The sequence below is a fragment of the Pipistrellus hanaki genome, assembly GCF_964339955.1.
Source record: "Pipistrellus hanaki genome assembly, chromosome: 1".
NCBI classification, from domain to species: domain Eukaryota; kingdom Metazoa; phylum Chordata; class Mammalia; order Chiroptera; family Vespertilionidae; genus Pipistrellus; species Pipistrellus hanaki.
In genome coordinates this window covers 92,554,183-92,581,339 of record NC_140503.1, presented here as the reverse complement: position 1 = coordinate 92,581,339, position 27,157 = coordinate 92,554,183, and the positions used below count along the sequence as shown (strand labels likewise).

General features: G+C 36.6%; 1 protein-coding gene across 1 annotated transcript in view; it reads right to left on the bottom strand.

The window, feature by feature from the left end:
- The window catches only part of CCDC7 (coiled-coil domain containing 7), a gene marked incomplete at its 3' end in the record, with an annotated part of 110,209 nt that extends 83,490 nt beyond the window's left edge, over nucleotides 1-26,719 (bottom strand). The window contains exons 1-3 of the mRNA XM_084865023.1: nucleotides 26,410-26,719; nucleotides 24,466-24,558; nucleotides 23,714-23,797 (exon numbers count right to left, since the gene is read on the bottom strand). Of these exons, the coding sequence (XP_084721149.1) occupies nucleotides 23,714-23,797; nucleotides 24,466-24,558; nucleotides 26,410-26,688 (456 nt within the window). The 5' untranslated portion in view covers nucleotides 26,689-26,719. The remainder of the gene's footprint in view (nucleotides 1-23,713; nucleotides 23,798-24,465; nucleotides 24,559-26,409) is intronic.
- Between the last annotated feature and the right edge of the window lie 438 nt (nucleotides 26,720-27,157).

Genomic DNA, 27,157 nt, shown 5'->3' with positions numbered 1-27,157 from the left:
TAGTTGAAAGGCATTTTCCAGAACAAATGAAAAGCGATATAGGAAAAACTAAATCCAGGAAATGCTGAGTTTGCTACAGAAAAGGTGTTAGGAAAGAATCTACATACTGGTGTCTGGTAAATTGTAAGGTATCAACAATTGTTTTAAAATATATCACACGGAAGTTGAGTTTTGAATTTTTACATCTATATTTCAATTTTTTAAACTCAATATTTCTATTTTATTTGTGTGCTTTTGTTTATTGTTCTGTAATTGTTAACTTTTTCTATTTTTTATTGTGTACAGAAATAAAAAAATATATTTTTTGTAATCTTTATAATTGTTTGTAAAATTTATAATTTTTTAATTCGATGTTTCCATTTTTTTGTTGGTATTCTTTTCTATTTGTTTGTAATTTTGTATTTTACTTTGTGCTTTATATATAAATAAATGAAAAATATATATTTCATTTATTTTAATTAAGTATAAATAAAAAAACAATAATATAAAATTATGTCCACTGGGTGTGACGTACTGATACGTCCTAGTGAAAGAGTATGCGCCCGTTGTACGTTGCGTAATTAAAAAGGGAACTCCCCAGTTAACAGGTTAAAATTCAGCTAAAGTGAACATTTCACTTGTTCATTTTTTTATTTTTATTTTTTCTTTATTTTGTTACCTTTTTTGTATATTTTTTTTCATTCAGTTTTTTGTTCTGGTTGATATTTTATCTTATTTTTTCTTTATTTCCACACTTTTCTTCCTCACTTCTCAATTTTCATTCTGTTTTCACTTTCCTTTCTTTTTACTCCTTATTAAAAATTGATCTACTTTCATCTGCTTTATTGATGTGTTATTATTACTATAGTTTCTGTTGGCTTACTAATATATCTAATTTCTTCTCCCCTACTCATGCAAACTTCCCTTTCTTCTTTATTTGCCAATTTTTTCATGCTTTTGCTCTCCTGTTTTCTTCTCCTAATTGTTTAATTTCACTCATTAAAATCAAGCCTATCTGCTATTCTCCTTTTCAAAAATAAATGAATAAATCAATAAACTTAAAAAGAAACTTTGTTTTATCTTTTCTTTTAATTTAAAGTTTTATATGTCTTCTTTATCCTCCATTGACACCCCCCAACCCCAAGCCATTCCAATGCCAGGTAAGCCCCCACTGCCCCAGTGTCTATGTCCATTGGTTATGCTAATATGCATGCATACAAGTCCTTCGGTTGATCTCTAAACTCCCCCTACCACCACCAAATCCCTTGCCATTTATCTCTGGGTCTATTTTTGTTAATCAAATTATGTTGATCATTATATCCCACACTTGAATGAGATCATATGATATTTATCTTTCTCTAACTGGCTTATTTAACTTAGCATAATGCTCTCCAGTTCCATCCACGATGTCGCAAATTGTAAAAGTTCCTCTTTCTTTTTAACCTCTGAGGTCTCTCTCTCTCTCTCTCTTTTTTTTTTATTGTTTAAAGTATTACAAATAGTAGTACATATGTCTTCTTTTTTCCCCCATTGACCTTCCCCCAGCCTCCTCTACCCCCCAGCACATGCCGTCACTCCATCTGATTCCCCGGTGTCTTGTGTCCATGGTTATGCTTATATGCATGCATACAAATCCTTCGGTTGATTTCTTACTTTCTCCCAACCCTCCCCTGCTTTCCTGCTGTAATTTGACAGTCTGTTGGATGCTTCTCTGCTCTGTACCTATGTTTTTGTTCATCAAGTTGTAATGTTCTTTATTATCCATAAATGAGTGAAATCATGTGGTATTTTTCTTTCACTGCCTGGTTTATTTCATTTAGCATAATTCTCTCCAGTTCCATCCATGCTATTGCAAATGGTAAGTACCAGAAGCCAATTCCAGCACGTTAGCAGGGCTAATTATCTGGGACAGCTAAAAAGCATCTTCCCCAAACCTGAATAGGATTGTTTGCTGCCAGACAGCTCCGGGCATTTTAATCTGCATGTTATTGTCTCCTATTGGCCAAACACCTGAACAGCTGTAGGCTATTCCCCAATCTGACAGTGCTTCTGTAAATCCTTTGAAGTGTGTTATCTCCACTTTAGGACAAATTATGTTAATAAAAGCAGGATCCTTAGTCAAGGAGGTAGTCTTTAGCTCCTTTAGTTAAAACTCCTCTGACCCCCAATGCCTTTCAAAATTATCTTTCATCCTTGGATTCCTTATTTAATCTATGCACAGTTCCTTTCTCCAGATTGCAGCACCCCTATTAATACTGGGACAATAACCCCGACATTAATGGATGCCCACCCAGGGGCACCAGTAGGTAAGAATTCCTTCTTTTTTATAGCAGCATAATATTCCATTGTGTAGAATCTACACTGTAGATATACCTCTGTTGTTGTTTTTTATCCACTGATCTGCTGATGGGCACTTGGGCTATTCCCAAATCTTAACTATTACAAATTAGGCTGCTATGAACACAGGGGTGCATATATCCTTTGTGAATGGTATTTCTGGTTTCTTGGGATACAGTCCTATATCTAGGATCACTGGGTCAAATGGGGCAATGGCAGTGTGTGTGTGTGTGTGTGTGTGTGTGTGTGTGTGTTGTTTTTAGTTTCTCTTTCTGTGAGTTCATTATTGGTGTATAAAAAGGCCATAGATTTCTGGGTGCTAATTTTGTATCCTGCTACATTGCCAAATTCATTTATTAGATCTACCCTGTTCCCCTGAAAATAAGACAGTGTCTTATATTAATTTTTTCTCCCAAAGATGCGCTAGGTCTTATTTTCAGGGGATGTCTTATTTTTCCATGAAGAAGAATACGGTACACATTTATTGTTAAATGAAAATAAAGGAAATTTATTATCTGATTGCGGTACGGTACTACAGTAGTTGTCAACACAAACCAGACAAACTGTGAATCCTACAGTATCAAGAATTTACTCATTTATTCAATGACAATCATGTCATCATCTTCTGGAACATCATCAAAAAAAAAAAAAAAAAAAAAAAAAAAGAAAGAAAGAAATGGAGTCACAAGAAATTCACCAGGAAATTCAGGAATTGGACATAACAATCCAATTCCTGAATTTCCTGGTGAATTTCTTGTGACTCCATTTTTTTAAAAATATATTTTATTGATTTTGTACAGAGAGGAAGGGAGAGAGATAGAGTTAGAAATATCGATGAGAGAGAGTCATCAATCAGCTGCCTCTTGCACACCCCCTACTGGGGATATGCCCGCAACCAAGGTACATGCCCTTGACCAGAATTGAACTCGGGTCCCTTCAGTCCCCAAGCCAACACTCTATCCATTGAGTCAAACCGGTTTCGGCGTGACTCCATTTCTTTCAGAATCAGTGGACCAAATCTCTCATGTTTAGCCTAGGGGTGGCCTTATTTTTGGGGGGATGCCTTATATTTCTCTCAGAAGGAAACCTGTAAGTAGGTCTTATTTTCAGAGGATGTCTTATTTTCAGGGAAACACGTTAGTGTTTTTTGATGGTGTCTTTGGGGGTTTCTATGTATAGTATCATGTTATCTGCGAATAAGGACAATTTTACTTTCTGATTTGGATGCCTTTTATTTATTCTTCTTATCTGATCACTATGGCTAGCACTTCCAGTACTATATTGAAGAGGAGTGGTGAAAGTGGGCATCCCTGTTTTGTTCCCGTTCTTAGGGAAAATGACTTTAGTTTTTGCCCATTGAATAGGATGCTGGCTGTAGGTTTGTCATATAGGACTTTTATTATGTTGAGGTAATGATCCTCTATTCCCACTTTGCTGAGAGTTTTTATCCAGAAAGTGTGTTGGATTTTACCAAATTTTTTTTCTGCATTTATTGATATGAGTATGTGATTTTTGTCTCTTACTTTATGTGATGTATCACATTTATTGATTTGTGGATATTGTACCATCCTTGCATCTCCATAATAAATCCCACTTGGTCATGGTGTATGATCTTTCTAATGTAATGCTGGACCTGATTTGCTATAATTTTTTTGAGAATTTTATCATCTATATATATCAAGAATATTGGCCTGTGGTTTTGTTTGTTTGTTTGTTTTTGTTGTGTTTTTTTGTGGTGTCTTTACCTGATTTTGGAGTTAGGGTAATGCTATCTTGATAGAAAGAGCTTGGAAGTATGTCTTCCTCTTCTTTCTGCTTATTCTGGGCTTTTCTTATTGCTCTTTTTCTAACTCTTTGAGGTGTAAGGTTAGATAATTACCATTTTTTCTTGTTTTTTGAGGTAGGCTTGTAAAGCAGGGGTCCTCAAACTTTTTAAAGTGGGGGCCAGATCACGGTCCCTCAGAGAGCTGGAGGGCCGGACTATATGAACTACTAATCCCTACTGTAACACCTTGGCTGCGCTCACTGCCCAAAAAACCTGGCGGGCAGGATCAGACTCCCCTGGGGGCTGCATGTGGCCAGCAGGCCGTAGTTTGAAGACCCCTGCTTCAAACTATGAACTTCCCTCTCAAGACTGCTTTCACTGTGTCCCATAGATTTTGGATTGTTGTGTTTGCATAGTCATTTGTTTCCATGATGTTGTTTTTCTTTGTTGTTGTTTTTTTTTAATCTCTTTGCAACCCAATCATTTTTAATAGCATTCTATTTAGCCTCCAAGTATTTGATTTTTTTCATTGTTTTTACTGTAGTGGATTTCTAACTTTAAGTCATTGTGATCTGAGAAAATGCTTGATATGATTTCTATCCTCTTGACTTTGAAGAGACTCCCTGTTTCCCAAGATGTGGTCTCTCTTTAAAAATAACCCATGAGCACTTGAGAAGAATGTATATTTTGTGGCTGTAGAGCAGATGTTTTGAATATGTCAATTAAGTTCATCTGATCTAGTAAGTTAGTTATGGTTGATGTTTCTTTGCTGATTTTTTGTTTAGAGGATTTGTCCAGTGGTGTTAGTGGGTTATTAAAGTCCCCTACTATGACTGTATTGTTGTTAATCTCTCCATGATATATTCCAGGAGTTTGGGGGGGGGGGGTTTGTTTGTTTGTTTTTTTAATGTTTTTGGGTCCTCCTATATAGAGTGCATATATCTTTACCAGAGTTATAAATTCTTGTTGAAATACTCTCTTTGGTATTGTGAAGCGGCTTTCCTCATCTTTTGTTATGGCCTTCACCTTAAGGTCTAACTTGTCATATATAAGTACTGCTATCCCACCTTTTTTTTTTTTCATTGGCATCCACCTGAAAAACTTTTATCCAACCCTTTAACTTCAGTCTGTGTTAGTTGTTAATCCTTTGTTCTGAGGTGGATCTCCTGTAGACAGAAATATATGGGTTGTGTTTTCTTATACATTAAGCTACACTATGTATTTTCATTGGGGCATTTAATCCATTTACATTTAAAGTTATTATTGATAGGTACTTACTTGTCATCATTTTTATTCTTTATACCTGTTTTCCTTCTTTCCCTCCTATTTCTTCATTTTACAGCAGACCCTTTAGAATTTCTTGCATTGCTTGTTTGGTGGTAATAAACTCCTTTAGTCTTTCTTTCTTTTTTTTTTTTTTGTCTGTGAAGCTCCTGATTCCACCCTCAACTTGATTGATAACCTTACTGGGCACAGTTTTCTTGAATTCAAACCCTTGCTTTGCATGACTTTGTATATTTCATTATATTCCCTTCTGGCCTGATGTGTTTCTGTTGAGAAATCAGTCAATAGCCTGCTCAGAAATACCTTGTTGGTAACTTTCTGTCTCTCTCTGACAGCCTTTGAGATTCTTCCTTGTCGTTAGTGTTTTCCAATTTAATTATAATGTGTCTTGTTTGTGACTCTGTGTGCTTCTTGGTCTTGTGTGAGTTTTTCTTCCCAAAATCATTTACATTTTCTGTCATTATTTCTTCAAACAAGTTTTCTAATCCTTGCTCAGCTTCCTCTCCTCCTGACACCACTATTATGCAGTTGTTGTTACATTTCATCCCAAAGTTCCTTAGGCTGTACTCCTGTTTTTTAATCTTTTTTCAGTTGTTATTCTGCTTGGGTATTTTTTCTATGTTGCATTCTAGCTCACTGATGCAGTCCTTCACTTCTCATAGTCTACTGTTGATGCTATTCATTGTGTTCTTTATTACAGCAATGTCATTTTTCATTTCTTCTTATGATTCTTCTTCATTTCCTCTTAGTTCTTACACATATTGTTGACTTTGTCCTCCATTCTTTTCAGCATCTTTATGACCATTACTCTGAATTCTTTCTCTGACATATTGCTTGCCTCCATTTTGTTTACTTCCTTTACCAGTGCTTCTTCCTTTTCTTTCATATGGGAGCTGTTTCTGTGTCTCCCCAAGTTCACTCCTCTCAGGATGTCTGGTTTTGTAGCTCTCTCCTACATTGACTCTCTCTCTAGGTGATCTCCAACATTTCTGTCCACAGATTGCCTCATCAGCTCTCTGTTTTATCTTTTTACTTATTCATTTTTATTTTATTCTTTTCCACTCATTCTCTTTCTACCTCTTCTATACTGAACCATGGTCCTTCCCTTATTCATTCAATTCCTGAACCTTACTGTCTGTACATAAGCTCTGCCTTTACAGATTCTATCCCCCCTTTTTCTGGGTGTTTACTGTTTTCATTTTTTGGTTTATTTGTTTGTTTTGTGATGTTTTATTCCCATATATTTTTCTTCTTTTTCTTTATTACCTTTTTTTATTTTATCAATATCATTTTTTTCTCTCTTTTCTCTCCTATTTTCTCTGTTGGTCACTTTTTTGGGGGTTATTGGTGTCATGAGAACATTCTGCATTTTGTTTCCTTTGTATTGTGTCTTGTCAAGTTGTATTTTGTGCTGTTTGGTCCACACGGAAGAGAGAAAGCCACATAAACAGACACCTTAAGAGGAGACTCCATCCACAAATTGGACAATAACACTCAAGATACAAGTACACCAAGAGAACCCAAATATTCCAAGAGGGCATCCCTAGTATACCTACTCCAGAAGACCTGAGAGATTGCACCACTGGGTCCCACAAAAAATTCCACTATATAAGACAAACTCAAAAAGTCTAGATGGCATAGCAGTTTAATATAATACATAGAAACAATCACAAAGAAACAGCTAAAATGGGAAGGCAAAGATACAACCCAAAAATGAAAGAAAAGGAGGAATCACCAGCAACGAAAGAAATGAAATATAGGTAATCAACTTGTCAGAGAAAGAATTCAGAGCAGTGATTGTAAGGACACTGAAAAGTATAAAAGACAAATTCAACAAGATGTGTAAGAATCAGGAAGAAATGAAGAAGAATTAAGAGGAAATTAAGAATGACATATCTGAAATAAAGAACACAAAGGAAAAGTTCAACAGTAGATTAAGAGAAGCTGAAGGCCACATCAGCAAGTTAGAAGACAAGATAGCAAAAAACAAAACAAAACAAAAAAGCAGAGCAGAAACTGGGGGGTGGAGGGGAGAATCTTAAAAAGATGAGCCTAAGGGAGATTTGAGACAATACAAAATGAAACAATATCCACATAATCAGGGTGCCTGCCAGAAGGAAGGAAGCTGAGCAAGGAATAGAAAATCTACTTGAAGAATCATTGGCAGGAAATGTCCCTGATTTGGGGGGTAGGGGGGGAAACATTACACAAGTCCAAGAAGCACACAGTGTCCCAAAACAGATGAACCTCAAAAGACCAACACCAAGACACATAATAATTAAATTAGCAAACATTGATAACAAAGTACAAATCTTAAAGACTTTCAGAGAGAGACAGAAAGTCTAATGGGAGATCCTTACCTACCAAGGATCACCCATTAGACTATCAACTGATTTCCCAATAGAAACACATCAGGCCAGAAGGAAATGGAATAAAGTGATCCAAAGCAAGGGACTGAATCCAAGAATAATGTACACAGCAACGCTATCATTCAAAATTGAAGGGGAAATCAGGAGCTTCATAGACAAAAGAAAGGCTAAGGGAACCAGAAGTGCAAAAAATGATAAAGGGACTGCTGTAAAATGGAGAAATAGAAAGCAAGAAAGAATACAGGCATAAAGAATAAAAATGGCAATAAACAAGTACCTATCAATAATCATCTTAAACACAAATGGATTAAATGCTCCATTCAAAAGACAGGATAGATGAATGGATAAGAAAACATGGCCCATATATTTGCTGCCTATAAGAGACACATCTCAGAATAAAAGGACTCACACATACTGATAGTGAAGGTATGAAAAAAAATTTTCAGAAAAAAATGTAAATGAAAAAAAAAAAGCTGAAATAGCAATACTTATATGTGGCAAAATAGACCTCACAGTGAAGGCAATAACAAGAGATTTGGAGGACCACTTCAAAATACTAAAGGGATTAATAGAATAAGCATATAACTCTGATAAAGATATATGCACCCAATATAGGAACACCCAATTAAATAAAATCTTCTGGAAGATATCAAGGGAGAGAACAACATTAATATAATCAGAATAAGGGACTTTAATATGCCATGTATACCACTAGATAGGTCCTCTAAACCAGTGGTCGGCAAACTGTGGCTTGCAAGTCACATGTGGCTCTTTGGCCCCTTGAGTGTGGCTCTTCCACAAAATACCACAGGTGGGCGAGCATGAAGAAGTCAGTTTTTGGCCTGGGCAAGTCTATTTTGAATACTGCCCGCACATGGCATGTGTCTAGAGCCGCAGTTTGCCGACCGCTGCTCTAAATAAACAAAACAGCAAAGAAACAGCAATCCTAAATAACTCACTACATCAGATTCATTTAATCAACATCTTCAGTACATTTCACCCCAAAGCTATAGAATATACATTCTTAACAAGTGTACATGGGACATTTTCATAGATAGACCACATACTGGGAAACAGGCAAAGTTTCTTCAAATTCAAGAAGATTGAAATCATATAAAGAATCTTCTTATATCACAATGGCATAATATTATAAAGCAAATCCTATTTGATATAGTACTGGAAGTGCTAGCCATAGCAATCAGACAATAAGAAGAAATAAAAGGCATCCACATTGGAAAAGAAGTAAAACTTCTGAGGGAGAGATGGCTGGATATGCAGGAACCCTCTTAAAGGGTCAACATGAAAAAATTTCATGTGCAATCACTCACCTTGGCCTCTGGCAGAGGGAGGGCAGAGTGGACTAGACCTATGTGAAAAAAATCCAGTGTTGGGGGCTCTGAGGTTAGAGGTTGGCGGGTAGCCACCCCCATTTCCTGTACTGTCATTCCCTCATACTACAGAGGATATCTTCCTGTGGCAGACTTTTACCATCCAGGCAGTTTTTTTCCCTGAGGGGGAAGCATTGGCCCCTGTTGGAAAACCTCTCGCTCTATGTATGGTCAATAGCATGAAATTAGTTAACCCTTTGTACACCATAAGTATCTCTAGATGAAATCGGTGGACCTTCCCCACACGTATTGTGCGTAAATAGCTGCAAACCTCGCATATCAACAGTGGTGCCCAATTTGAAAATCAGACTTGTTAGTGACATCTCTGGGTTTGTAAAGAAAATTATGGTAACTAAAATTTGAAAATATTCCAGGGCATATGGAAGGAATTCCAAAATCATTATATAATGTTGCCACTCAGACTTGTGAGAGATAAACACTGTGACGCTTAAGGTTTTTATTGGTCATTGTGACACTTGAGATTTGTGTTATGAATTTCATGCCAAAAATGATAAACATGGTGAGAATTCTTCATTATTTTTTTTACAGGTTTCATTTTTGGAACATGAACAAAATTTTGTGTTTTTGAGGCTTTTCATATCAATGTTTTATTTTTATTTTGTGCTTGCTCTTGTTATTTCTGTAGAATTGAAAATTGTCATTATTTTGCTATTGAATTTTATGTTGTAATATATTATATTGTGCAAATAAAATTCAATCCCAATAATGGCATCAGATTAAAAAATAATTGAACCAAGCACTTCATAAGAAGAAAACATCCTTTATTCAACTCCAGAGTCAGATATTTTTTAATTAAAATTTAAAATATTGTGGCATGTCAGGATGGTTTCTGTTTTGGACACATGGCAGTTAACTGGCTAACACTTAATAACAATCAGACTACAGGCAGAAATGGATATCTGGAGTCTTGAGTCCTTACCTGATCCCTTTCTGGTCCCAGAGCCAGGAAAAGCAGACCCTGGTACACATTTTAGTCCTGTAAAAGGGCACCTAGCCCCACCAGAGGAAGCCACAAACTATGGATTTCTGATAGTGCCCAAAAGGATACTCAGGGCCAGTCACAAACAGCATCAGACATTCTGCTGAACTAGAGATTGGGACTGGTAACAGATCTACCTGATATATAGATACAAAAACCAATCGGGGAAACAAAAAAAAAAAACAAAAAAAAAAAAGACAGCCCCAAATGAAAGAACAAGAGAATTATCCAGAAGAAGAGCTAAATGAAATGGAGAAAAGGAATGTATCCCATATAGAGTTCGGAATAATGATGGCAAGGATGCTCAACAGCATGATAAAAGTTATAGTAACTATGAAAAAAAAAAAAACAGTCAGAACTGAAGAATGACATAACACTAATAAAGAACACTGAAAGGAATACATAACAGATTAGGAGAAGCTGAGAATTGGACCAATAATTAGAAGACAGGGTAGGAAAATCATTCAGTCAGAGAACCAAAAAGAAAAAAAACAGGAGGACAACTCAACAGAGCTGTGGGAAAACACGAAATGTAATAATACATCACAGGAGTACCAGAAAAGGGAGAAAGTGATGAAAGGCCAGAGAACCTGTTTGAAGAATTAATGGCAGAAAACTTGCCAAACCTGAAGGAAAAGTTACACAAATTCAGGGGGCACAGAGAGGCCCCAGCAGTAAGAACTCAAATAGCCCCATGCTCAGACACATCATAATTAAAATGGCAAAATTAAAGACAAAGAGAGAATCTTAACAGCAGCAAGAAAAAATAAATGTATTATCTACAAAGAAGCTCCCAAAGGCTGTCAACTGATTTCTCATAAGAAATTCTACAGATCAAAAGGGAATGACATTAAGTATTCAAGGTAAGGAAAACAAGGATCTGAAACCAAAATTAATATACCCAGAAAGGCTATTATTTGAAATACCTGGTGAAATAAAGAGCTTCACAGACCAAAAAACAATGGGATAAAGGAATTTATCATCACCAAATCATCATTTCAAGAAATGTTAAAAGAACTGCTGTAATAATAATAAATATATAGAGAGAAACATAGTCATAAAGAATTAAAATAGCAATAAGTATCTAATAATAATCTAAAATGTAAATCAATTAAATACTCCAATCAAAAGATATAGAGTAGCTGAATGGATAAGAAAACTTGACCCAAATATATGCTGTCTACAAGATAACCACCTCAGAACAAAAAACTTAGGAAGAGCTTGAAGGGATGGACTAAATTTTCCATGAAAACGAAAAGGAAAAAAAAAATCTGGGATAGCAGTACTCATATCTGAAAAATTAGGCTTCAAAATGAAAGCCGTCACAAGAGACAATAAAGGTCACTACATAACACTAAAGGTGTGAAAAGCCATGGCCAGCATGGCTTTCAGGCTCAAAGGCTTGAAGAAAGAGCTGACACGCAAATTAAAACACAAGACAAGAAATTATGGGGCAGTGGTTCTCAACCTTTCTAATGTTGCAACCCAATACAATTGCTATTTGTGGTGACCCCAACCATAAAATTTTTTTCATTGCTACTTCATAACTGTAATTTTGCTACTGTTATGAATCATAATGTAAATATCTGTATTTTCTGAGGCGGGGGGGAATGGCGGCGGAATAGACAGACAGGTCTCAAGCCTTGTCCTGGAGCAGAAAAAAGGAACAGCTGAGGGTCACATGGGGAGTATTTGTTGGCGAGTCAAAGGACAGCTAAATTCCAGGAGAAGGTGGAGGACTGCTGGATAGGGTTTCCCTGACTGGGCAGGCCCCACTGTGGCTGGGTTCCCTCTCAGAGCAACTGTCTTGGACACTGCACCATCTTGAAGGGGAAAGTGGATCTTATCGGAAGCTTGAAAAGTTGCAACTGCGGCAACTACCAAACAGCTGCAAGCCCCAGAACACCGAGCCCCAATTGGCGCAAAGGAACAGTTTCAGAGAAGGTCTACGCTCCACCATAGAAAGGCCAGATTTCGCCTGGGATACGGTGAGGTCTCTGGTTCCTGCGGGAGAGAGAAATGCACACAATGTGGGAGCTGGAGGACTGGGGAAGGTCTGTGCCAAGAATAGTCCTTGGCTATTGGGGTTGGCATGATGGAAATGAAAAAAAAAAATCTGGGGTAGCAATACTTATATCTGACAAAATAGATCTTAAAGTGAAGGACATAGCAAGAGATAAGGAAGGCCACTTCATAATACTAAAGGGAGCAATCCAACAAGAAGAAATAACTCTGGTAAACATATATGCACCCAAGGAGAGATTGACAGCAATACACTCATAGTAGAAGACTTTAATACCCCACTATCACCATTGGACAAATCCTCTAAACAAAAAATCAGCAAAGAAACATCAATCCTAAATGACTCATTAGACCAGATGGAATTAATTGACGTATTCAGAACATTTCACCCCAAAGCCACAGAATATACATTCTTCTCAAGTGCACATGGGACATTTTCAAAGTTAGACAATATGCTGGGACATAGGCAAAGTCTCTTCAATTTCAAGAAGATAGAAATCAAACCGAGTATCTTCTCAGATCACAATGGCATAAAACTGAAAATCAACTATAATAAAAACAATCCAAAAAAATCTAACACATGGAGACTAAACAGTATGATACTAAACAATGACTGGATTACCACACAGATCAAGGAAGAAATAAAAAAAACATCATGGAAACAAATGACAATGAAAACACAACAATCCAAAATCTATGGGTCATAGCGAAAGCAGAGGGAAGGTCATAGCTCTACAGGCATACTGAAAAAAAAAAAAAAAAAAAAAAGAAAAGAAAAGAAAAGAAAAGAGAAAGAAAGAAACAATGGTAATAAATTACCTAACCCTACAACTCAAAGAGTTAGAAATAGAGCAACAAGAAAGGCCCAGTGTAAGCAGAAGGAAAGAAATAATAAATCTCAGAGAGGAGATAAACAACATAGAGACCAAAAAAACACTACAAAAGATCAACAAAACCAAGAGCTGGTTCTTTGAAAGGATAAACAAGATTGATGAACCTAAAGCCATGCTCAACAAGAAGCAAAGAGAGAGGACCCAAATAAACAAAATCAGAAGTGAAAGTGGTGAAATAACAACAGACCCCACAGAAATACAGAGGATTGTTAAAAAAAAATACTACAACTTTATTCCAACTGGACAACATTGAGCAAATGGACATATTCCTAGAAAAATACAAGCTTCCAAAACTCAATCAGTAAGAATCTAAACAGTTCAATAGGCCATTAAATATGGAAGAATTTGAAGCAATCATCAAAAAGCTTATGGCAAACAAAGTCCCATGACCAGACGATTTCATAGGGGAGTTTTACCAATCATTCAAGGAAGAACTAAAACCTATCCTCCTCAGACTATCCCAAAATATTCAAGAGCAAGGAACACTTTCAAACTGATTCTATGAAGCCAGCATCACCCTAACCACAAAACCAGATAAAGACAACACAATGAGATAGAATTACAGGCCAATATCCCTCATGAACATAGATGCAAAAATCCTCAACAAAATTCTAGCAAATCGAATCCAGCAGTATATCAGAAAGATCATTCACCATGACCAAGTAGGATTTATCCCAGGGATGCAAGGATGGTACAATATCCACAAATCAATAAAAGTGATGCATTAATAAACAAATTGAGATATAAAGATCACATAGTTATATCAATTGATGCAGAAAAAAACATTTGACAATATCCAAGACCCTTTCTTAATTAAAAAAAAAAAAAAAAACTCTCAACAAAGTGGGAATAGAAGGACCATACCTCAACATAATAAAAGCTATATATGATAAACCCACAGCTAACATCATACTCAATGGGCAAAAACTAAAACCATTTCCCATAAGAACAGGAACAAGACAGGGATGCCCACTCTCACCACTCCTGCTTGACATAGTACTGGAAATACTAGCCATTGAAATCAGACAAGAAGAAGAAATAAAAGGCATCCAGATTGGAAAAGAAGACGTACAACTGTTCTTATTTGCAAATGACAGTATACTGTACATAGAAAACCCTAAAGACTCCATCAAAAAATTTTAGACTTAAAATGAATTCAGCATTATAGCAGGATATAAAATTAATGCCAAGAAATCTATGGCATTTCTATACACCAATATAGAGAGAACTTATAGAGAGACTAAAAATGCAATCCCATTTACCATCACACCTAAAAAATTAAGATACCTAGGAATAAACTTAACCAATAAGGTAAAAGACCTATAGGCAGAAAACTACAGAACACTGATAAAAATTTTAAAAAAAGATAGAGGAAGATGGAAACAGATGGAAGAACATACCATGATCATGGATTGGTAGAATCAACATTATTAAAATGTCCATACTACCCAAAGCAAACTATAAATTCAATGCACTCACCATTAAAATATCAATGGCATATTTCACAGACCTAGAAAGATCTCTCCAAAAATTCATCTGGGATAAAAAAAAGATCCTGAATGGCTGAAGCAATCCTGATAAAGAAGAAGAATGTAGGTGGGATCTCAATACCAGATTTCAAACTGTATTACAAAGCCACTGTTCTCAAAACAGCTTGGTACTGGCACAAGAACAGACATATAGACCATTGGAATAGAATAGAGAATCCAGATATTGACCCAAACAACGATGCTCAATTAATATTTGACTAAGGAGGCATGAACATACAATGGAGCCAAGACAGTGTCTTCGGTAAATGATGTTGGGAAAATTGGACAGATAGATGCAAAAAAAAAAAAATGTAACTAGATCAACAACTACAACATACACAAAAATAAACTCAAAATGGATAAAAGACAAACATAAGACAGGAAATCATAAAAATACTAGAGGAATCCACAGGCAGCAAAATATCAGACATATGCCAAAGGTTCTTCACTGATACTGCCCCTAGGGCAATGGAAGGTAAAGAGAAAATAAACAAATGGGACTACATCAAAATAAAAAGCTTTTGCACAGTAAGATAAACCATCAACAAAACAACAAGAAAGCCCACTGTATGGGAGAACATATTTACAAATGTTATCACTGATAAAGGTTTAATCTCCAACATCTCCAGGCAACTTATGCAATTTAATAAAAGGAATATAAATGATCTAATAAAAAATTGGGCAATGGACCTAAATAGAATCTTTTCAAAAGAAGACAGACTGCCAAGAGTCATGTGAAATAATGCTCAAAGTCACTAATTATCCGAGAGATGCAAATCAAAACGACAATGCGGTACCATCTCACACCTGTCAGAATGGCTATTATCCACAAATCAACAAACAACACATGTTGGTGAGGATGCGGAGAAAAAGGAACCCTCGTGCGCTGCTGGTGGGAATGCAGGCTGGTACAGCCACTGTAGAGAAAAGTATGGACTTTCCTCAAAAAACTAAAATGGAACTTCCATTTGACCCAGTCATTCCACTTCTATGAGTATATCCCGAGAAGCTAGAAACATCAATTAGAAATGATATTTGCACCCCCATGTTCATAGCAGCACAGTTTACAATAGCTTAGATTTGTAAACAACCTAGGTGCCCATGGATCAGAAAACTATGGTATACCTACACAATGGAATACTATGCTACCAGGAAAAAAAAAGAAGGTATTCTTATTATTTACAGCAACCTGCATGGAACTAGAGAACATTATGCTAAGTGAAATAAGCCAGTCAATGAAAGAAAAATACCACATGATCTAACTCATTTATGGATAATAAAGAACATTCTTAACTGACTAGGCACCTGTTGCAGGAATATTCCTGCAAGACTTCCGGCAGGCTTCCCTCCCACACCACCACCTCTCCTGCCCTCCCCACCTCTCCCGCTGCAGTGGGTGGGAGATCAGAATGGGCGGGGCTCCCCGTCCGTCCCTCCCACCCCACCCACAGCCACCACCACCACCACCACCACCACCACCGCCGCCACCATCTCCGCGGCCTTGCACACTGCCACCACCGCTGCACACCTCACCCTGTACACCTGACCCACTGTGCCTGCAGCTGCTGCTTCCTCCATGGCTGCACATGCTGCCACCATTTCCACCTGACCCGCTGTGCCCACTCCTCCCACTGCCTCCCACTGCTGCTGCTGTGCACCTCACCCTGCCCCGCATGTGCTGCCAGTGCTTTCCCTCCAGCAGTGGTTTTCCTCCCTCTTCCTTCTATGCTGTCTTCAGTCTTCACTCCTCCCTCCTTCCGCATATGCAAATTAAACACCATCTTTGTTGGGTTAATTTGCATACTCGCTCTGATTGGCTGGTGGGCATGAATGGTGGGCGTGGTTGGTGTAGTGGCTGATTTGCATATTACTCTATTATTAGGTTAGATGAAGAAAAAGATAGATATAGAGACAGTAAAGCAGCAAACGGACTGTCAAATTACAGCAGGAAGTTAGGGAGAGCTGGAGGAGAAATATCAACTGAAGGACTTGTATACATGCATATAAGCATAACCAATGGAAGCAAAACACTGGGGGGTGAGGGCATGTATGGGAGTAGGGCAGGGGGGGCGGGCAATGGTAAGAAATGTACACATATAATACCTTAATAAAGAAATGGGAGAGGAGGTAAGATGGCGGAAGAATAGATGGGCAGATTCTGAGCCCTCTCCCGAAGCAGAAAGAGAGAACAACTGAGGGTTTTGTGCTGTGAGTGTTTATTAGCAAGCTGGGAGACAGCGAACACCAAAAGAAACTGCTGGGGGGCCGCTGACAGAGGTGCCCCTCACAGGGAAGCACCCACGCGGGCTGTGTCCCTGCCCGGAGCTACCTACCAGCTTGGATGGGGAAACCTCGCCATCTTGAGAGGAAGATAGGATCGTGTCAGAGGCCTGAATATCCACAGCCGCAGCGACCACCAAGCATCTGTGACCCCCAGAACGCGGATCCCAGGCGGCGCGAACATCTGACTGCACTGGAGTGCCCCACTGCTCAGCGAAAAGGTCAGATTTCGCGGGGAGAGGGTGGAGAGTGTTTGCTGCGAAGACAAAAGCCTGCGAGCACAGAGCGCACAGAAACTGGAGGACAAGGGCGGTGATTACAAGTAGAAGCCCCCACTGTTGGGCAGTTGTCACCCTTGAAAGTGGACGGGGCTCCTAACGGGAGATATCTAAAGAGCAACACATTTGGATCCGGCTCGGAGGGATATCGGAGAGTTGCGGGAGATTGCAGTTGCTCGGACCTGCCCCGTCCCCCCCTCCGTAGTTCCAGCTTCAGAGAGGACAAAAAAAAAAAAAAAAAAAGCTGGAGAGGCTGAGTCTGGAAGTCAACCTAGAAACACTGCCCCCAGAGGCTAATTCACAAATTGACTCTAGTGTAATAAAAACAAAGCAAAACTTGCCTAAAAATCAGGACTGTATCATAACAATAGAGGAAGCAAATGACCTTCATTACTGCAAATTTTAATTAAATTTTTAAAATTTTATTATTATTTTTTTTAATTTTTAAATTTTTGTTTTTTATTTTTGTTTTCATTATTTGCAACGTTTACTCAAGAAACTATTTTTTTTTCTTTTTCCTCACTTGATTTTATCTTGATAATTATTACATTGTATATGTAATCAACATTATTACTACTACTAATTTACCTTTTTCATCTTATTTTCTTTATTTTTATTATTTTTATTTCATTTGATTATATATATATATATATATATATATATATATATATATATATATATATATATATATTTTTTTTTTTTTTTTAATCTCAGGATTACTGTTCTACAGTCTTTATCTATCCTTCTTTCTCCAATGCTTTATTCTATCTCAACCCTACCTTTATGCCTTCACCCTCTTTCCAATCTTTTCCTTTGATACCCTGTTTATCTTAACCCTTTCCTACTCTAGATTTCCCCCATTCCTTCTGTCTACCCCCTCCTAAAATTTCACCCTACTTGTATATATCTAACTTCCAACTACCTGCTCCAAACCCATTCACACCTCTCTCGCAGTTGTCCTAAAAACAAAACAAAACAAACAAAAAAAACAAAACAGTCTTTCTCTCTAACTCTTTGAAGTTGTATGTTGAATGTTAACTTTACTGAAGTTGTATGCTTTTCTTTTATAAGATTGATTTGCCTATGCTTTTTGTTTGATTGTATGTCTTTGTTAGCTGGGTTCTAGTCACCCTTATTGGTGGTTAGTAATATCGCAAACACATTTCTATTCAGTGCCTTGTATATTGTACCTGGTTGTGTTGTATTTTGTGCCTTTAAATCAAAGCAGGAGAGAGAGAACTACACAACCAGACATCCTAGATCATGGGGAGACCAAAAAACAGCCCGCATATGAAAGAAGAATTTGTGCCTTTAAATCAAAGCAGGAGAGAGAGAACTACACAACCAGACATCCTAGATCATGGGGAGACCAAAAAACAGCCCGCATATGAAAGAAGAAATGGGGAAAAAATAAGTAAATAAATAAATATCTATGTTTTCCGATGGTCTTAGGCAACCCTGCTAATAACTCACAGGTTGAGAACTGCTGCTATAGAGCCAATGCTGTAGAGCCTAAGACCATCAGAAAACACAGATATTTACATTACAATTCATAACAATAGCAAAATTACAGTTATGAAGTAGCAATGAAAATAATTTTATGGTTGGGGTCACCACAACATGAGGAACTGTGTTGCAGCATTAAAATGGTTGAGAACCACTGTTATGGGGGAAGCCAGGGAAAACTTAACTGTAATATTCAAGTTCCACTGAGGCTCCATTCCCATCTGCTTTTATTTACTAGAATACACAATTGCCTTTTAGGGATACAAACAGACATATCAATGGTAATGTTTAGTAAACAATAAGATTATCAGGTTGTGGGGAGTTTGCTTTAAGCCATTGAATCAGCAGTAGGTAATAAAATGTAGATATTCACCCTGTGAATATCGAAGTGCCCAAATTCAGCTTTCTGAAAGGACTTCTTTCATTTATATTAATTACTGTTGATTTTGGTTCTCAGCATAGGAATCTATCTAACAAGATATATGCACCATCTATAGGATATATATGAATAAAACTTGTGGAGGACTTTAAGGGAGAGATCAACAGAAATAGTCATAGTAGGGGACTTTAACAGCCCACTGACTTCACTGGATAGATCTTCCAGACAAAAAAAATTAACAGGGGAACAGTGACTCTATATAACACACTGGACTCAATGGATTTATTGACGTTTATAGAATATTTCATGCAAAGCTTCAGAATAAACAGCTTTCTTTTCAAAGGCATAAGGATCAGTCTCAAAGACAGACAACATGTTAGGACACAAAACAACTCTCTACACATTCAAAAATATTGAAATAACATAAGCAATTTCTTAGATCACAATAGAATGAAATTAGAAATCAATCACAGTAAAACATTCAAAAACATCAAGTTTGAATAGCATGTTATTAAACAATGAATTGGTTACCAATAAGGTCAAGAAAGAAATAAAAGATATTCTCAATACAAGTGAAAATAAACACACAATAACCAACATCTCTTTTCTAGGACACAACAAAAGCAATATTGAGAGGGTAGTTCATAGCACTATAGGCCAAACTAAAAAAAAAAAAAAAAAAAAAAAAGCTTTTTAAAAACAATAACAAACTAGAACTTAAAGAATTAGGAAGAGAAAAACAAAAAACAAAAAGTCCAGAGTAAGTAGAAGGAAGGAAATAATAAAGATAAGAAAAGAGCCCAGCTGGCTTGGCTTAGTGATTGAGTGTTGACCTATGAGCCAGGAGGTCACAGTTCAATTCTATGAATCAGGAGGTCACAGTTCAATTCTCAGTCACAAACATACCTGAATTTCAGGATTTATCCCTGGTGTGGGGTGTGTGGGAGGTGACCTATCAATGATTCTCTCTCATTATTGATATTTCTATCTCTCTCTCCTCTCTCCCTCTCTGAAATCAATAAAAAATATATTTTTAAAAAAATATATTTTATTGATTTTTTGCAGAGAGGAAGGGAGAGAGATAAAGAGCTAGAAACGTCGATGAGAGAAAAACATCGACCAGCTGCCTCTTGCACACGCCCCACTGGGGATGTGCCCGCAACCAATGTACATGCCCTTGACCGGAATCAAACCCGGGACCTTTTAGTCTGCAGACCGACGCTCTACCACTGAGCCAAACCAGTTTTGGCTAAAAAATATTAAAAAAAAAAAAAAAAAAAAAAAAAGAATAGAGAAGATAGGGTAGTAAAGACCAGGAGGGAGTAGCTAGGGTTGAAAGGGTGGAAATGGGAGATATCTGTAATACTATCAACAGTAAAAAAAAATATATTTTTAAAAAGATGACAGCAGAAATAAATGACGTAGAGACTAAAAAGCATCAATGAAACCAAGATCTGATTCTGTGAAAAGATAAGATTAATGAACAAGCCAGACTCATAAGCAACAAAGAGAGAGGACCCATATAAATAAAATAAGAATGAAAAACAGTAAAGTAACATCTGACATGTAAGAAAATACTATGAACTACTATCTATCAACAAGCTGGATAGTGTTGATGAAATGGAAAAATTCTTAGAAAAATACAATCTTTCAAAACTTACTCAGGAAGAATCAGAAAACTTGAATAGGCCAATAACAACTACCGTGTTTCCCCAAAAATAAGACATCCTCCGAAAATAAGACCTATCGCATGGAATGATAAGACATCCCCTGAAAATAAGACCTAGCACAACTTTGGGAGAAAAAAATTAATATAAGACACTGTCTTATTTTCGGGGAAACAGTGTAATAGAAATGAAGCAGTAATCAAAAAACTCCCAACAAATAAAAATCCTAGCCCACACAGCTTCACAAAGGAGTATTACTATAAACACTCAAAGAAGAGCCAACACTATACTCCTCAAAATACTCCAAAATCCAAGAGGAAGGAACCTCCAAGCTCTTTCTGTGATGCCAGCATTATCCTAATTGCAAAACCAGATAAAGACACTAAAAAAAAAAAAAGAGAATGACAGGCCAATATCCCTGATGAATACAGATCCTAAAATCCTCAACAAAATATTAGCAAGTCGAATCCAGCAATATATAAAAAGATCATACACTATGTACAAGTAGGATTCATTCTGAAGATGCTAGGTTGTTACAATATTCGCAAATCAATAAATGTGATACATTCAATAAACAAACTGAAAGAAAAAATATCATATGATCACATCAATAAATGCAGAAAAAGCATTTAACAAAACACAATACCCTTTTTTTATATAAAAACTCTCAGCTAAGTGGGAATAAGAGGATCATACCTCAACATAAAAAAGGCCTTTTATGACAACATACAGGCAACATCATAGTCAACTACTTCCTCTAAAAATAGGAACAAGAAAGGAATATCCGCTTTCACCACTCTTATTCAACATAGTACAGGAAGTCCTAGCCAGATAGATCAGACAAAGAAAGAAAAACAAAGGCATCCAAATTGGAAAGGAGTTGTAAAACTGTTATTATTCACAGATGACAAGATATTGTATATAAAAAAAACCTTATAGACTCCATCAAAAACTAAATTTAATAGATGAATTTGGCAATGTAACAGGATACAAAATTAACACCCAGAAATCTAAGGCATTTTTATACACCAATAACAAATTCTCAGAAAGAGAAACTAATAATCCCATTTATCACTGGAAAAAAAAAATTAACATACTTAGGAATAAACTTCACAAAGGAGGTAAAAGACTTGTTCTCTGAAAACTACAGAACTTTGAAAAAAGAGACAGAGGAAGATATAAACAAGTGGAAGAATATACCATGTTTATGGATTGGTAGAGTTAACATTATTAAGATGTCCATAGTACCCAAAGCAATCTATAGATTCAATGGAACCCCCATCAAAATACCAACAGCTTATCTCACGGACCTAGAAAAAAACATTCCAAAAATTTATGTGGAACCAGAAAATACCCCAAAAAGCCACAGCAATCTTGAGAAAGAGGAACAAACTGGGAGAGATCATAAAACCAGATACCAAGTTATATTACAAAGCCATTGTAATTAAAACAGGCCAGTACTGGCACAAGAATAGGCATATAGATCAATGGGACAGAACAGAGAACTTAGAAATCGACCCAAGCCATTATTCTCAATTACTATTTGACAAAGGTGGAAAGAGCATACAATGGAGTCAAGACAGTCTCTTCAATAAATGATCTTGGGGAAATTGAACAGATACATGCAAAAAAAATGAAACTAAACTACCAACTTACACCATACAGAAAAATAAACTCAAAATAGATAAAAGACTTAAAACGTAAGTCGGGAAACCATAAAAATCCTAGAAGAAACCATAGGGAGTTTAATCTCAGACATCTCTAATAGCAATATGTTTGCAGATACATGTTCTAGGGCAAGGGAAATAAAACAGAAAAAAAATGTAAATACAATAAAATAAAATGCTTCTGCACAGCAAAACAAACCATCAAGAAAATGAAAAGAAATCCTCTTTGCCAATGATACATCTCATAAAGGGTTAATATTCAAATTATATAAGGAAATCATATAACTTAACAAAAGGAGGACAAACATGCCATTTTAAAAAATAGGCAAAGGACCTAAATTTACACTTCTCCAAAGTGGTCATACAGATGGCCAAGGGACATATGAAAAAATGCTCCAATTCATTTATCATGGGAGAAATGCAAATTTAAATGACAATGGTATCACCTCACACCTATCAGAATGGCTACCATCAACAAATCAACAAATGACAAGTGCTGGTGAGGATATGGAGAAGAGTGAACCCTATTACACTGCTGGTAGGCATGCAGACTGATGCAGCCATTATAGAAAAAGGTATGGAATTTCCTCAAAAAATTAAATATGGAACTGACATTTGACCAAGTGATCGCACTTCTAGGAATATATCTTAGCAAACTGGAAACACCAATCAGAAAGAATGTATTCACCTCTATGTTCATAGCAGTGCAATTTACAATAGCTAAGATCTGGAAACAGCCCAAGTGTCCATCAGTAGATGAGTAAATAAAAAAGCTGTGGTATATTTACATCATGGTATACCACGCAGCAGTAAAAAAAAGAAGGAGACAGCATAGAGGGACCTGAAGAGGATTAGGCCAAGTGGAATAAGTCAGTCAAAGAAAGATAGGTACCATATGATTTCACTCATATGTGAAATCTAATGAACAAAATAAGCTGATGAACAAAATAGATCAAAGATACAGAGAAGCATGGAAAAGACTGTCAAATCTCATAGGGTAAGCGAGGGTAGGTGGGAAGATATCAACCAAAGAAATTGTATCTATATATGCAAAATCCATGGACACAGACAATAGGATGGTAAAGGCCTGGGGTGAGCTAAAAGGGGTCATTGAGGAAAAAAGGGGGACATATGTAATATTTTCAAAAATAAAGATTTAAAAACGAGTAAGGAAAATAGACTAATAATGCTTCTGGATAATCACAGTCAAGTCAAATAACCAATATAACATTAAATATTTTATTATTAATTAGTGTTAATAATTAATAATTTAAATGTTTATTAATATTGTCAGCTTATTTATATTATTATTAATATTATTAAAATAGTAAGGAATATTTTATACTTGATAGTTTACACAGAATACATACATGACTCTCCTCTTTAACTGCTCCTTCTAATTGAGTTGCAAATTGTGAACAACATACCAAGAATGAATTTAGATCATCCCCAACCTTTGAAAAGAATAATAGAAAGTTGCTTTTATTTTAGAACCTGTATGCATATTCATCTATATTTTAATATATTTAACTAATTTTAAAAATAACTTTGTATATGTAATTTATGTTAATTCAAACATATTAGACAGGCTCCAAATGCTATACTAGCAGATGCTCCCAGAAAATTTACAAGTACATTCCCAGTTATGTCTCTGCTCTCATTTTCATCTATATAGTTGCAGAAAATCAAGCAAACCAGCCTTAGACTCCTGAAATATTATGAATGGCCAAAAAAGTAAGTACTATGGGTATACCTTATAAATTATGACTTCTGATTATAAAATACACAGAAGTGGGCAAAAGTAGATTTATAGTTGTTCATTTGGAAAAAATATAACAATAAATAATAATACAAGAATGAACTCTGTGTTTTATGTACTCACAACTGTAACTTATTTTTGCCTAACAGTGTGTGTGTGTGTGTGTGTGTGTGTGTGTGTGTTAAACTTTAAGAAAATGTGGTTGGCAGAGGATGAAAATATCAGTACTCTTATTTTCAAGTATCCTAAATGGATCATTTTTCATGGATAAGGAATTCATTCTGTAAACATATGTAGATACAAAATAAAATCTTAGTTCTTTTCAGTGTTCATTTCTCTACATTAGCATTTGCATATACTTACAGATGAAGATAATTCTTCAGGTTTAGACTTCACCAGTGGTTTTTCTACAGTTTCACTGGACATTCCATAGGTTTCTTCCAAAGAAGAAACAACCTATGAGAAAAAGCAAATTAACTACATTTCCAGTTTAAAATTATTACATTAAATCTAAAAAATATATTAAATCAACCATGTCAGGACCTTCTTAGCAATAAGACTATTTCTGCCTTGCCAGTGTATCTCAGCAGTTGAGGGTCGATTCAGAAACCAAAGAGATCCCTGGTTTGATTCCTGGTCAAGGCACATGTCCAGGATGCAGGCTCAATGCCCAGTGGGGGGCATGCAGGAGGCAGCCCATCGATAATGTTTCACTTTCATCAATGTTTCTATCTCTCTATCCCTCTCCCTTCCTCTCTCTCTCTAAAAATCAATAAAGAAAAAAAATTATTTCTGCCAGTACTCAACTTAAATTTTCCATTTTATGCCCCAGCTCATATCTTCATGAAGAAGTCATGAGCAAGTCTTTAACCTTACTTCCTAGCAAGAGAGGCCCTATGACTCTTCCATTTCTGTGTTGGCAGGTATTTAAAAAGAAGAGAGACTCCCTATGCATAGCTGAAGCATCAACTTTACTTTACCACCAAAGTATTCCTCAAAATTTAACTGACTCAACTTTCTCCTTTGGAGAGAGTAGGGAAAATAGAGAAATGGAAACCAGAAAGCTGTACATTTTTAAAGCAGCAATCGCTAACCTTTTGGATCTCATGGACCAACAGTAGTTTGCAGACCACTAGTTGGAAACCACTGTTTTAAAGGAAATTATCTGAGTTAACCCCTCAAACTTTGAGCAAACTTGTATTTTGGAAGCTTGACAAACTCTTATTTTTTTATGTTTGTGCTATTCCTCATTTTTCAGTCTTTATACCAATAGTATTTGGTACATTTATAATTAAACTAGAGGCCCAGTGCACAAATTTGTGCACATTGAAAAGAAATTAATTAGAAGGTGGCCAGTGGAGTGGGACTGGGTGAGATAGGTTGGACATGCCCTGGAGCCAACTTCCCATGGTCCCTCCCTGGCAGGCTGCACCTGGGGCAGCACCAGGGCTTGAGGGGCATTAACAGAGTGAGCAGGGTCCCCCCGGCAGATAGGGATCCCTCAGCCAGGCCTGCAGGGATCAGGCAGAAACCAATAGTCTGACATCCCATGAGAGGTCCTGGAGTGCAAGAGGGCACTCTACAAAGTTGCTGTTGCTCAGCAGCTCCTGTATTGAGCATCTGCCCCCTCATGGTCAGTGCGTATCATAGTTACCATCCAGTCGGTGGGTTGGCCCATCACTTAGCCTTTTATAGATATAGATTCTGGATCATTGAGCAAAAAGAACCCCAAAGAAAGGGAGATTTATTTCCCAACACCAAGAGCCAAAGTTTCTAAAATGCAGAGATGAGGTGACATAGCAGGCATGAGACTTCAAAAAAAAACTACCCCTAAAAAAGATCTGTTTGCATCTCAGAACTTGGATTTCAGAAGGGTTCCCACCATTCACTATGGGTTCCTCCAATGTTTGTACAAATAATAACTTATGCTAACACCTGCTTTCCTCCAGGGAGTCTGGAATTTGATAAAGATAAGCAGAGAGTATCTAGTTGATCAAGCCCCAAACTCCCTGGGCACTGAGTCTTCAATGAACTTCTCTTGTAGACATTTCATTTTTGTTGTTGGAGGAATTAAGATATGTTCTGTATGACTCCAAAGGAGAAGACTCTTGGGAGTTTGTACCTGGTTTCCTCTAGACTTCACCAATGTGCCTTCTTCCTTTGCTGGTTTTGCTTTGTATTCTTTCACTATAATAAATCTTAACCATCAATATGACTATATGCTGAACCCAGTGAGTCCACCCAGCAAATCACTAAACCCAGGGAAGGTCATGGGATCCTCCACACAGGAACAAACAAATGGCTTACCATCTTCAGATGTTTGGTAATTTTTCTGAGCAATTCATCTTCTGCTATTAATTCCTTGGTCTTACTTGATGGAATGGGCAAAGCATACCTCACAACGGATTCTCCTGTTGGTGGAGATCTTAAGACCATTGGCTCAAGTTTATCACGCACTGATTTTGAACTTTGTTTTTCCTTTGGTTTAGGTGACAATGGTGAATTAAGAAGTCCTTTGTTGTAACTTAATTCTGGAACACTTGACAACTTATTACTAGAGGGCAACTGATGCTTTACGGGCTTCATTTTGTTATTTACTTAACTTCCAAATTATAGGTGAAAAAATTGTATTCCTTCCTGAGAATAGAAGATAAAGATTTCAGATTAAAAATGATGGCAGGATTATTTATTGTCATGCAAATGTTAAATCCACAAATCAACTCTGGAGAAATTAAAAAATTAAAATGGAAACATCCCTAACAAAAATTAATATTTTTAAAAATCTAAAATATTTTCAAATCAATAAACATGATACATTGCATAAAGAAACTGAAAGAAAAAAATCATATGATCATATCAATAGATGCAGAAAAACATTCAACAAAATCCAATACCCATTTTTGATAAAAACTCTCAGCTAAGTGGGAATAGAGGATCTTCTGTCAACAAAATGAAGGCTACATATGACAAACCTACAACCAACATCATACTAAATGGGAAAAACTGAAAACTACTCCCTCTAAAATCAGGAACAAGACAGGGATGTCCACTTTCA